At 46.9% G+C, this 10,000-nt stretch overlaps 2 protein-coding genes across 2 annotated transcripts in view; both read right to left on the bottom strand.

The window, feature by feature from the left end:
- The window catches only part of copa (COPI coat complex subunit alpha), an 18,313-nt gene extending 14,877 nt beyond the window's left edge, over nucleotides 1–3,436 (bottom strand). The window contains exons 1-6 of the mRNA XM_058395630.1: nucleotides 3,234–3,436; nucleotides 2,439–2,552; nucleotides 2,286–2,359; nucleotides 2,113–2,193; nucleotides 1,849–1,925; nucleotides 1,329–1,438 (exon numbers count right to left, since the gene is read on the bottom strand). Coding sequence (XP_058251613.1) covers nucleotides 1,329–1,438; nucleotides 1,849–1,925; nucleotides 2,113–2,193; nucleotides 2,286–2,359; nucleotides 2,439–2,552; nucleotides 3,234–3,273 — 496 coding nt within the window. The 5' untranslated portion in view covers nucleotides 3,274–3,436. The remainder of the gene's footprint in view (nucleotides 1–1,328; nucleotides 1,439–1,848; nucleotides 1,926–2,112; nucleotides 2,194–2,285; nucleotides 2,360–2,438; nucleotides 2,553–3,233) is intronic.
- Nucleotides 3,437–5,070: 1,634 nt separating this feature from the next.
- pex19 (peroxisomal biogenesis factor 19) overlaps nucleotides 5,071–10,000 on the bottom strand; it is a 7,476-nt gene continuing 2,546 nt past the window's right edge. The window contains exons 5-8 of the mRNA XM_058395631.1: nucleotides 9,998–10,000; nucleotides 5,860–6,018; nucleotides 5,738–5,782; nucleotides 5,071–5,628 (exon numbers count right to left, since the gene is read on the bottom strand). The exon at nucleotides 9,998–10,000 is cut by the window's right edge and continues 171 nt beyond it. Of these exons, the coding sequence (XP_058251614.1) occupies nucleotides 5,551–5,628; nucleotides 5,738–5,782; nucleotides 5,860–6,018; nucleotides 9,998–10,000 (285 nt within the window). The 3' untranslated portion in view covers nucleotides 5,071–5,550. The remainder of the gene's footprint in view (nucleotides 5,629–5,737; nucleotides 5,783–5,859; nucleotides 6,019–9,997) is intronic.

The raw sequence follows: 10,000 nt of genomic DNA, 5'->3' as shown, positions 1-10,000 counted from the left end.
TTAGGACGGAGTCCTAAAGCAGAAGGCAGTGTAGTGCACTAACCAGAGTAAAACTCCAGCATTCAGGACGAAGCCCTACACTGAGTGATGCTGTAATAAGAACACTGAATAGTGAGGAGCTCTGGGGTTTGGGACGGAGCCCTTAAACACACACAGTACACTTAGCAGTCATGAACTAACGATGGAATGAGACGAAGCCGATGTGCAGATGCTCAGCACTCAGATAGGTGTGTGTGTGAGTGTGTGTGTGTGTGCGTGTGTGCGTGTGTGAAAGCCCAACAAAGTAGATGAGTGTGGATCTGCAGGAGGAAGCGGTGTGCAGGGGTGGATGTTTCCGTCAGGGGAGCAGGACAGCGCTGGGGTGGGGGGAGGGGTGGGGGTAGGTGGCTGGTGGGTGGGTATATGGGCGGGGTGATGGAGAGGGGGGGCGTAGGGGGAGAAATGTAAACTGTGCTCTGGTGGGGCAGGACAGGAGTACAGAGTGAGCGTTAGCGTGCACATGCAGTGATGCCTTTAGTGATTAGAGTCAAACACGCAGAGCCTGATACACCTCTCTATTAACGTCGTTATTACTCATTAATAATGAGTTATTACACATCAGACAGTGGAGAGTGTGTGTCACAGCTTCACCTCTCTGTGTTACACCACTACACTTCATCTCCTGTGGTTTACTGACCACATTTACACAGCAGCAGCTAGTTACCTAGTAATGAGTTAGTAACTAATCATTTATTAATCAGATCACTGACCCATACACATGCACACGGGCACTAAACTTCCTGTTTCTGCGCTCACACACACACACACACACACACACACACTTCCTGTTCACTCTAAGCAGTTTATACACAGTGCTGAAGCTCTACAGAAGACATGCTGTGTGTGTGTTAAAATGAAGGATTAATAACAGATGAATATTATTAGCGATGGTCAGGTTATAAACATGCAGAGACAGAAACACCTCACACACACACACCTCACACACACACACCTCACACACACACACCTCACACACACACACCTCACACACACACACACACCTCACACACACACACACACACCTCACACACACACACCTCACACACACACACACACCTCACACACACACACACACCTCACACACACACACACACCTCACACACACACACACACCTCACACACACACACCTCACACACACAGAGGTGTTTCCAGAACAAAGCCCACAGAGATCTCACCTTTACATTCACCTACTCCCTTTCTCCTCCTCCTCCATCCCCCTCCCTCTATCCCTCCGTCCATCCAGCGCACCCCCCACCCCCACCCCAGCAGCGTTCCCACTCCTCCTCACCAGAGATATCCCACACCCGCACGGTCTGATCCAGACTGGCCGACACCACCAGGTCCTCTGAGGGGTGGAACTGGGCACACATCACGTAGTGGTTATGTCCGGTCAGGACACTGTGGGGGGAGAGGGTTAGAGAGAGGGTTAGAGAGAGAGAGAGAGAGAGAGAGAGAGAGGGTTAGAGAGAGAGAGAGAGAGAGAGAGAGAGAGAGAGAGAGACAGAAACAGAGAGAGACAGAAACAGAGAGAGACAGAAACAGAGAGAGACAGAGAGAGAGAGACAGAAACAGAGAGAGACACAGACAGAGAGAGAGAGAGAGAGAGAGAGATCCGTGTTAATCTGCTGCTCTGTTAATAAACATCTAAACACATAAACACGCACAAACACACACACACCCCAGACACACACACACACACACACACCCCAGACACACACCCACCCCCCAGACACACACCCACCCACCAGACACACACCCACCCCCCAGACACACACCCACACACACCCCCCAGACACACACCCACCCACCAGACACAGGTCCGGGACTGCCAGTTCCACAGACGGATGGTCTGATCATCTGAAGCGCTCAGGATCCATGGGTACTCCTGACCAGAGAGGGGGAGGGGTTAGTCCATACTCCATTACATCATCAGTCTGTCTGTAGCTCCTGTTTACATATGAATAACTTTTCTCTGTTCATCCACCTGTCTGACTGATCATCAGTCCACTGGGCCAACCACCTGTCTGTCTCTCCATCCCTGTCTATCTGTGTGTGTGTGTGTGTGGGCTCACATGGTGGAAGAAGGTGGTGCGGATGTAGTCCAGATGTCCAAGCAGAGTGAAGAGACAGCGACGGAGCTTATAGTTCCACACCTACACACACACACACACACACACACACATAGGTTATTTCTCTCTCTCTCTCTCTGATGAATTGTGTTACACTGCAGTAGATTCAGCAGGACCTTGATTTTGTAATCATCTCCACCAGAGACAAACAGAGGCTGCTGCTTGTGGAAGTCGATCCCTCTGACCGGACCTGTCCAACACACACACTTATTAGACCATAAACACACACACACACAGCAACAAGAGACAAAATGGTGTCCATGTCTAACCATCATGCTCGTCGAACTTATCGATGAGAGTGCACATGCGATAATCCCACAGCTGGATGATGCCGTTGTGCAGACTGGCCAGGATCCACGGCCGCTTCGGGTGGAAACTCAGGCCTGACCACACACACACACACACACAGAGTTCAGGATTATCTGGAATGCTCAGTCATCCTCTAAGGGGAAATAAAAATGCTAAAAACCACCACAGAACAACAATATAAAAAAAAATCTTTATTAGAGTTGTGATGAAAGCCTTTATAATTTTTATATATATATATATATATACACATACACATACATACACACACACATTATATATTCACATACATAGAAACATATACACCGCGCATGCGCAGTCACGTTTTCCCTTTAGCCAGCCGTAGAAGTTATTCCATTTATTCCATATGGAAAAATCTGCTTATATATATATGTTTTTTTTATTTAAATGACTAAATAAAGAGTTTCACAAAAGAGTTATGCTGCATAATAAGGACTTATGAAGCAGACATGAACATGACTAAGATATTAGCTGAGATGTGCCGTTAAATCCTAATGACAGCTAGCTAGAGATGCTAATCAAACACACCGCACTTTTTATTGTATTCACGCTAAAGTGTCATCTCTTCATATTCCTGAGACACGGATTCGGACATTAAAGGGCAGATCTAATCTAAACCATGATGAAGTAAATGTGGAAAAAGAGAGAGAACAGTCTGAATGAGCTGCAGCTAGCGTGCTAACCCTAGCATGCTAGCTGTGTGTGTGTGTGTGTGTGTGTGTGTGTGTGTGTGTTACCTTTAACTCGAGCCGATTTGGTCTCGAATTTGGTCAACATCTCGCCGGTCCTGCGTGTCTGATCTCCAGCAGTCCGATCTGTAGAGAACTCGTGTGTGTGCTGAGGGAAATTCCTCCGTTCCTCTCTCGGTGTATCTCCTCAGAGCTCCGGTACACTTCCTCAGCTGACACGTCTACCGAAATATAGTGTTTCCGGTGTGTGTGTGTGTGTGTGTGTGTGTGTGTTTAGAGCCGTGACGTAGAAACCTCCACGTCGCTCTGTCCAAGGAGGGAGGGAGAGGAAAGGATGCGCATGCGCAGAGCCGAGAGCAGTCATACACGCTAGCGAAGTGACACGGATCAGAAAAGTGAACTTGTTTTTTTGTTGTTTATTTTATTTTGGAACAACAATAAAATGTTTAAAATACTACTCTTAACTCTTATAAGTGCTTTTAGACCGAGTTTAGATGTGTAGTGTGCTCCTGTAACACTACACAGCTACACTTTTATTCAGTTTTGTGTACTGTTGTGTATCTTGAAAGAGAGCAGTGTGACTATTCATACAAATGTAAACAACACACACACACACACACACCACTACCCACTCCACCATCAAGTTTGCTGATGACCGTTGTGGTCAGACTGATCTCTGACAATGAGACGGTCTACCTGGAGGAGATTAGGAATCTGGAGAACTGGTGCCAGAGGAACAACCTCCACCTTCACGTCAGCAAGACTGAGGAGCTGATAGTGGACTTCAGCAGAAAGCAGGAGAGGAACTACTAGACCCCTGTGATCAACGAGAGCCCAGTGGAGAGAGTGGACAGCTTCAGATACCTCGGTGTTCACATCACGCAGGACCTGTCATGGTCCTGTCACATCAACAAGAAGGAGGCCCGGCAGCGTCTCGTCCACCTCAGATGCTTGAGACTTTAGACTGCCCACTAAGGTACTTTTACTCTAACTTTTACTCCTGCACCATAGAGAGCATCCTGACGGGAAACATCACAACCTGGTTCAGGAACAGCACCATGCAGGACAGACGAGCTCTTCAGAGGGTGGTGCGGTCAGCTGAGCGCATCATCCATACCAAGCGCCCTGACCTGCACTCAATCTACAACAAGCGGTGCTGGACCAAGGCCAGGAAGATCGTGAAGGACCTCAGCCATCCCAACAATGGACTCTTCCGCGCCCTGAAGGCCAACACAGAGACTGAGGAGAAGCTTCTTCCTGTAGGTTATACGGTCTCTCAACCAGAACTCCACATAGAACTCAACTGACTGGACTTGCTATGTTTCCTTCACACGTGTTGGACCACACCAAAACCAACCACTCTGTACATTTACACATTACAGGACTGAAGTACATAAAACATATATCTTACACATTTCTGCTCCTGTTTACATATAAAGAGGACTACTGTGCACTACTGCCCTTTACAGATGGACAATAACACTGCTGCTCATCATTCCATTTCACTCCATGACCATGACCTCTCCGTACTGCTGCTGTCTGCACACACTTTATTTATACACATCTACTTTTTACATTTTTAAATATATTTCTACAGGTTTACTTTATACTTTATTTTATTTACTGTAACAAAATTGTAGATTTTATATTTTATTCTTTCCTTTGGCATTCCACCTCCTTATTTCCTTTTCAAGGTCACAAACAGTCGTGTAAGCATTTCACTGAATATCATACTGTGTACGACTGTGTATGTGACAAATAAGAATTTGAATTTGGTTATACACACACACACACACACACCAATTTTATTAATTCTAAACATTCCAAACATTACAGAGCAATAAATCACATTTCATTAACATTTAAAGGTTTAAAGGAATAGAATCTCTCTCTCTCTTTCTCACTCACACGCTCACACGGACGCACACACACACACACAGTGTTAGTGTTGTGTAATCACACACTGTTCTGCAGAATGAAGAGAAAACCGTTAGAGGGACTGATGAGGGTTGCAGGTGTACCTGCTGCAGGTAAGGGGCGGAGCTTATCGCTCATCTTCACAACAAGTGCTCCTGTTTCAGCCAAGTGCACTGATTAGCATAAAACAGTAGCATTAAGGTCTGGGATTAAATCACACAGCAGCAGAAGAGCTAAAATTAGCATGTTAGCAAACTGCCGCTGGAGACATAGTGCTAACGCTAACTGAAATAAATAACCGAATTTACCATGTAACCTGGTGTGGATTATTATTTCGGGTCATTAAAGGCAGTATTAATTTTAATTTATGAGTCTGTACACAAACACACACACTCGTAACATCACACTATCATCTTCATTCCGCTAGCATAACTCCGCCTCCACGCAGTCACATGACGGAGCACTGCTCCGCCCCCGCTACGCCAGGAAGATGAAGAGACTCTGGATCGAAATTCAGACCAGGGGGCTGATGGGAAACACAGAGCATAAAGACATGAGCTGCATCCTGAAGAGTGTGTGTTTGTGTGTGTGTGTTCGTGTGTGTGTGTGTGTGTGTGAGAGAGACAGACACTCACCGCTTCTCCAGCCAGTTCCTTCGGGGGGTGACCCAAATCCTGCAGCTGGGTGAAAACACACAATGTTTTATACACACACACACACACACACACATATATGGACATATGGAAGTTCTCTGTACCTTCTGCATGAGCTCCAGAATGTTCTCAAAGCTGCTCTGTGTGTCTCCGTCTCTCTCAAACTGGCTGCAGATTTCTCCCATGATCCTGTGCTGCTGCTCGTACCGCTGGACGTCCTCGGCCGAGAGAGACTGTCTGTTACTGTCCAACCACTCGGGGTACTGCCCGGGGACACCACACACACACACACACAGACACACACACACACACACACACACACAGACACACACACACACACAGACACACACAGACACACACACACACAGTCAGACGTTTCACATCCAATACAGAGAACAGCAAGAGGGAAGAAACAGAGCAGGAAGTTGCTGACATCATCACCACCACCATCATCTTCATCACCACCACCATCATCACCACCATCATCACCACCATCATCACCACCACCACCATCATCACCATCACCACCATCTTCATCATCACCACCATCAACATCACCACCATCTTCATCATCATCACCATCACCACCATCACCATCACCACCATCATCATCATCACCATCATCATCATCTTCATCACCACCGCCATCATCATCACCATCACCACCATCTTCATCATCACCACCATCACCATCACCACCATCATCTTCATCTTCATCACCACCACCATCATCATCATCACCACCACCACCATCATCATCATCACCACCATCATCTTCATCACCACCATCATCACCACCATCATCTTCATCTCCACCACCATCATCATCACCACCACCACCACCATCATCATCACCACCGCCATCATCATCACCACCGCCACCATCTTCATCACCACCATCATCACCACCATCATCTTCATCACCACCGCCATCATCATCACCATCACCACCATCTTCATCACCACCATCTTCATCATCACCACCATCTTCATCATCACCACCATCTTCATCACCACCATCATCACCATCACCACCATCTTCATCATCACCACCATCAACATCACCACCATCTTCATCACCATCACCATCACCACCATCTTCATCACCATCATCACCATCACCACCATCATCATCACCATCATCTTCATCTTCATCACCACCGCCATCATCACCATCACCACCATCTTCATCACCACCATCTTCATCACCACCACCATCTTCATCATCACCATCATCTTCATCACCACCACCATCATCACCATCATCTTCATCACCACCATCTTCATCACCACCATCACCACCATCTTCATCGCCACCACCATCACCACCATCTTCATCGCCACCATCATCACCATCACCACCATCTTCATCATCACCATCACCACCATCATCATCATCACCACCATCACCACCATCTTCATCATCACCACCATCACCACCATCTTCATCACCACCACCATCACCACCATCTTCATCACCACCACCATCTTCATCATCACCACCATCTTCATCATCACCACCATCTTCATCACCACCACCATCACCACCACCACCATCATCACCACCATCATCATCACCACCACCATCACCACCATCTTCATCATCACCACCATCTTCATCACCACCACCATCACCATCATCACCACCATCACCACCATCATCACCATCACCACCATCTTCATCATCACCACCACCATCACCACCATCTTCATCATCACCACCACCATCACCACCATCTTCATCACCACCATCTTCATCACCATCACCACCATCTTCATCATCACCACCATCATCATCACCACCATCACCATCACCACCATCTTCATCATCACCATCTTCATCACCACCACCATCACCATCATCACCACCACCATCTTCATCATCACCACCATCACCATCACCATCTTCATCATCACCACCATCTTCACCACCATCTTCATCATCACCACCATCTTCATCATCACCACCACCATCACCACCATCTTCATCACCATCACCACCATCTTCATCATCATCACCACCACCATCACCACCACCATTAAGGATGCCACAATACTCAATATAATGTTGAACCGTTCGGTACGACTTCCATGGTTCCATACGCGTATGTGAACCGCGGTTTTTCTCTCTGTACCTCCTGTTTGTGTTTGCCTGTACTGTATGTCTACGCACTGAGACAGACACGCCTCCCCGCGAGTAAATATCCAATCAGTGAGTGATAAAGTTAGGGGCGGTAACCATGCTAGCGATGCTGGTGTCAGATTTCACTCTAACCCTGGAGAGAGGTGAAGTGAGACAGGAACACGAGGAAGCTCCGTCTCTCAGATCTGAAGTGTGGGAACATCTCGGGTTTGTTGTGGACTATGATGGAGATGAAACAAAAACCCTAAACAAAACATGTCTGTGTTTAAGCGCCGTTCCACACGAGTTACTGACATGGAAATACTTCAACATGACCACACATCTGCAGCTCCATCACCCAGAGATATCACTGTGTGGAAGCAGGAGGGCAGAGCAGGGAACACAGGAACCCAAAACACCACAGTCCCCATCTGATCCCTTCCAGCATTCAGACACAACTGGTTCAGAGAGACACAAAAAATAATTATAATATAATAATTGCTAAAGATTTACAGCCGTTTTCTGTGATGTGGGCTTTCAGCAACTTATAAAAGTGAACCGTGTTACACACCACTGACACGGACTTTTCTCCTGACCTCTACAAAAAACACGCAAAATTATCTCACCCTGACTGGTCATTACAGAGAGTTCTCTCACCCTGACTGGTCATTACAGAGAGTTCTCTCACCCTGACTGGTCATTACAGAGAGTTCTCTCACCCTGACTGGTCATTACAGAGAGTTCTCTCACCCTGACTGGTCATTACAGAGAGTTCTCTCACCCTGACTGGTCATTACAGAGAGTTCTCTCACCCTGACTGGTCATTACAGAGAGTTCTCTCACCGTGACTGGTCATTACAGAGAGTTCTCTCACCGTGACTGGTCATTACAGAGAGTTCTCTCACCCTGACTGGTCATTACAGAGAGTTCTCTCACCCTGACTGGTCATTACAGAGAGTTCTCTCACCCTGACTGGTCATTACAGAGAGTTCTCTCACCCTGACTGGTCATTACAGAGAGTTCTCTCACCCTGACTGGTCATTACAGAGAGTTCTCTCACCGTGACTGGTCATTACAGAGAGTTCTCTCACCCTGACTGGTCATTACAGAGAGTTCTCTCACCGTGACTGGTCATTACAGAGAGTTCTCTCACCCTGACTGGTCATTACAGAGAGTTCTCTCACCATGACTGGTCATTACAGAGAGTTCTCTCACCCTGACTGGTCATTACAGAGAGTTCTCTCACCCTGACTGGTCATTACAGAGAGTTCTCTCACCGTGACTGGTCATTACAGAGAGTTCTCTCACCGTGACTGGTCATTACAGAGAGTTCTCTCACCGTGACTGGTCATTACAGAGAGTTCTCTCACCGTGACTGGTCATTACAGAGAGTTCTCTCACCCTGACTGGTCATTACAGAGAGTTCTCTCACCCTGACTGGTCATTACAGAGAGTTCTCTCACCGTGACTGGTCATTACAGAGAGTTCTCTCACCCTGACTGGTCATTACAGAGAGTTCTCTCACCCTGACTGGTCATTACAGAGCGGATTGGGAAATAAAGAGCGCTGTACTCCAAACCCGTCTCCTGTAATAAAGTCAAGCTCTATTTTATATCTGTTTTCACTACACTATGAATGTGAACAAGTTGATTTTTGCATTTAAGTAAAATAAAGAGAATTAAACTGAAACCAGTTTTTTTCTTCTTAACATACTGTTCCTGTCACCAAAACAAAGAATAATGGAAAAAAAAAACTTTAATTTGCCAAGACATCAGAACCAAACCGAACACCGTGGGTAAAAACCGCTGTACGTGTTGAACCGTGGGGTAACTGTATTGTTGCATCCCTAATCATCATCACCATCATCATTATCACCACCATCACCACCATCATCACCATCATCACCATCATGATGGGGCCTATGGAGCAGGAGGGGGGAGTGGGTGGAGCCTAATGAAAAAGGCAGAGCTTGTGATAATGGGGGCAGAATTTCTCCCATCATAAGAAGCCAACTAGCTGAACTAGAACGCCGTTTCAAACGTTACTATCATACACCACCACCGCCAAGAATTGCCCCACCCCTGCTACTGACCCCACCCCTTGCCCCGCCTCTGACTCACCTT

The sequence above is a fragment of the Hemibagrus wyckioides genome, linkage group LG07, assembly GCF_019097595.1.
Source record: "Hemibagrus wyckioides isolate EC202008001 linkage group LG07, SWU_Hwy_1.0, whole genome shotgun sequence".
Classification (NCBI taxonomy): Eukaryota; Metazoa; Chordata; class Actinopteri; order Siluriformes; family Bagridae; genus Hemibagrus; species Hemibagrus wyckioides.
This window is presented reverse-complemented; position numbering and strand designations above follow the sequence as displayed.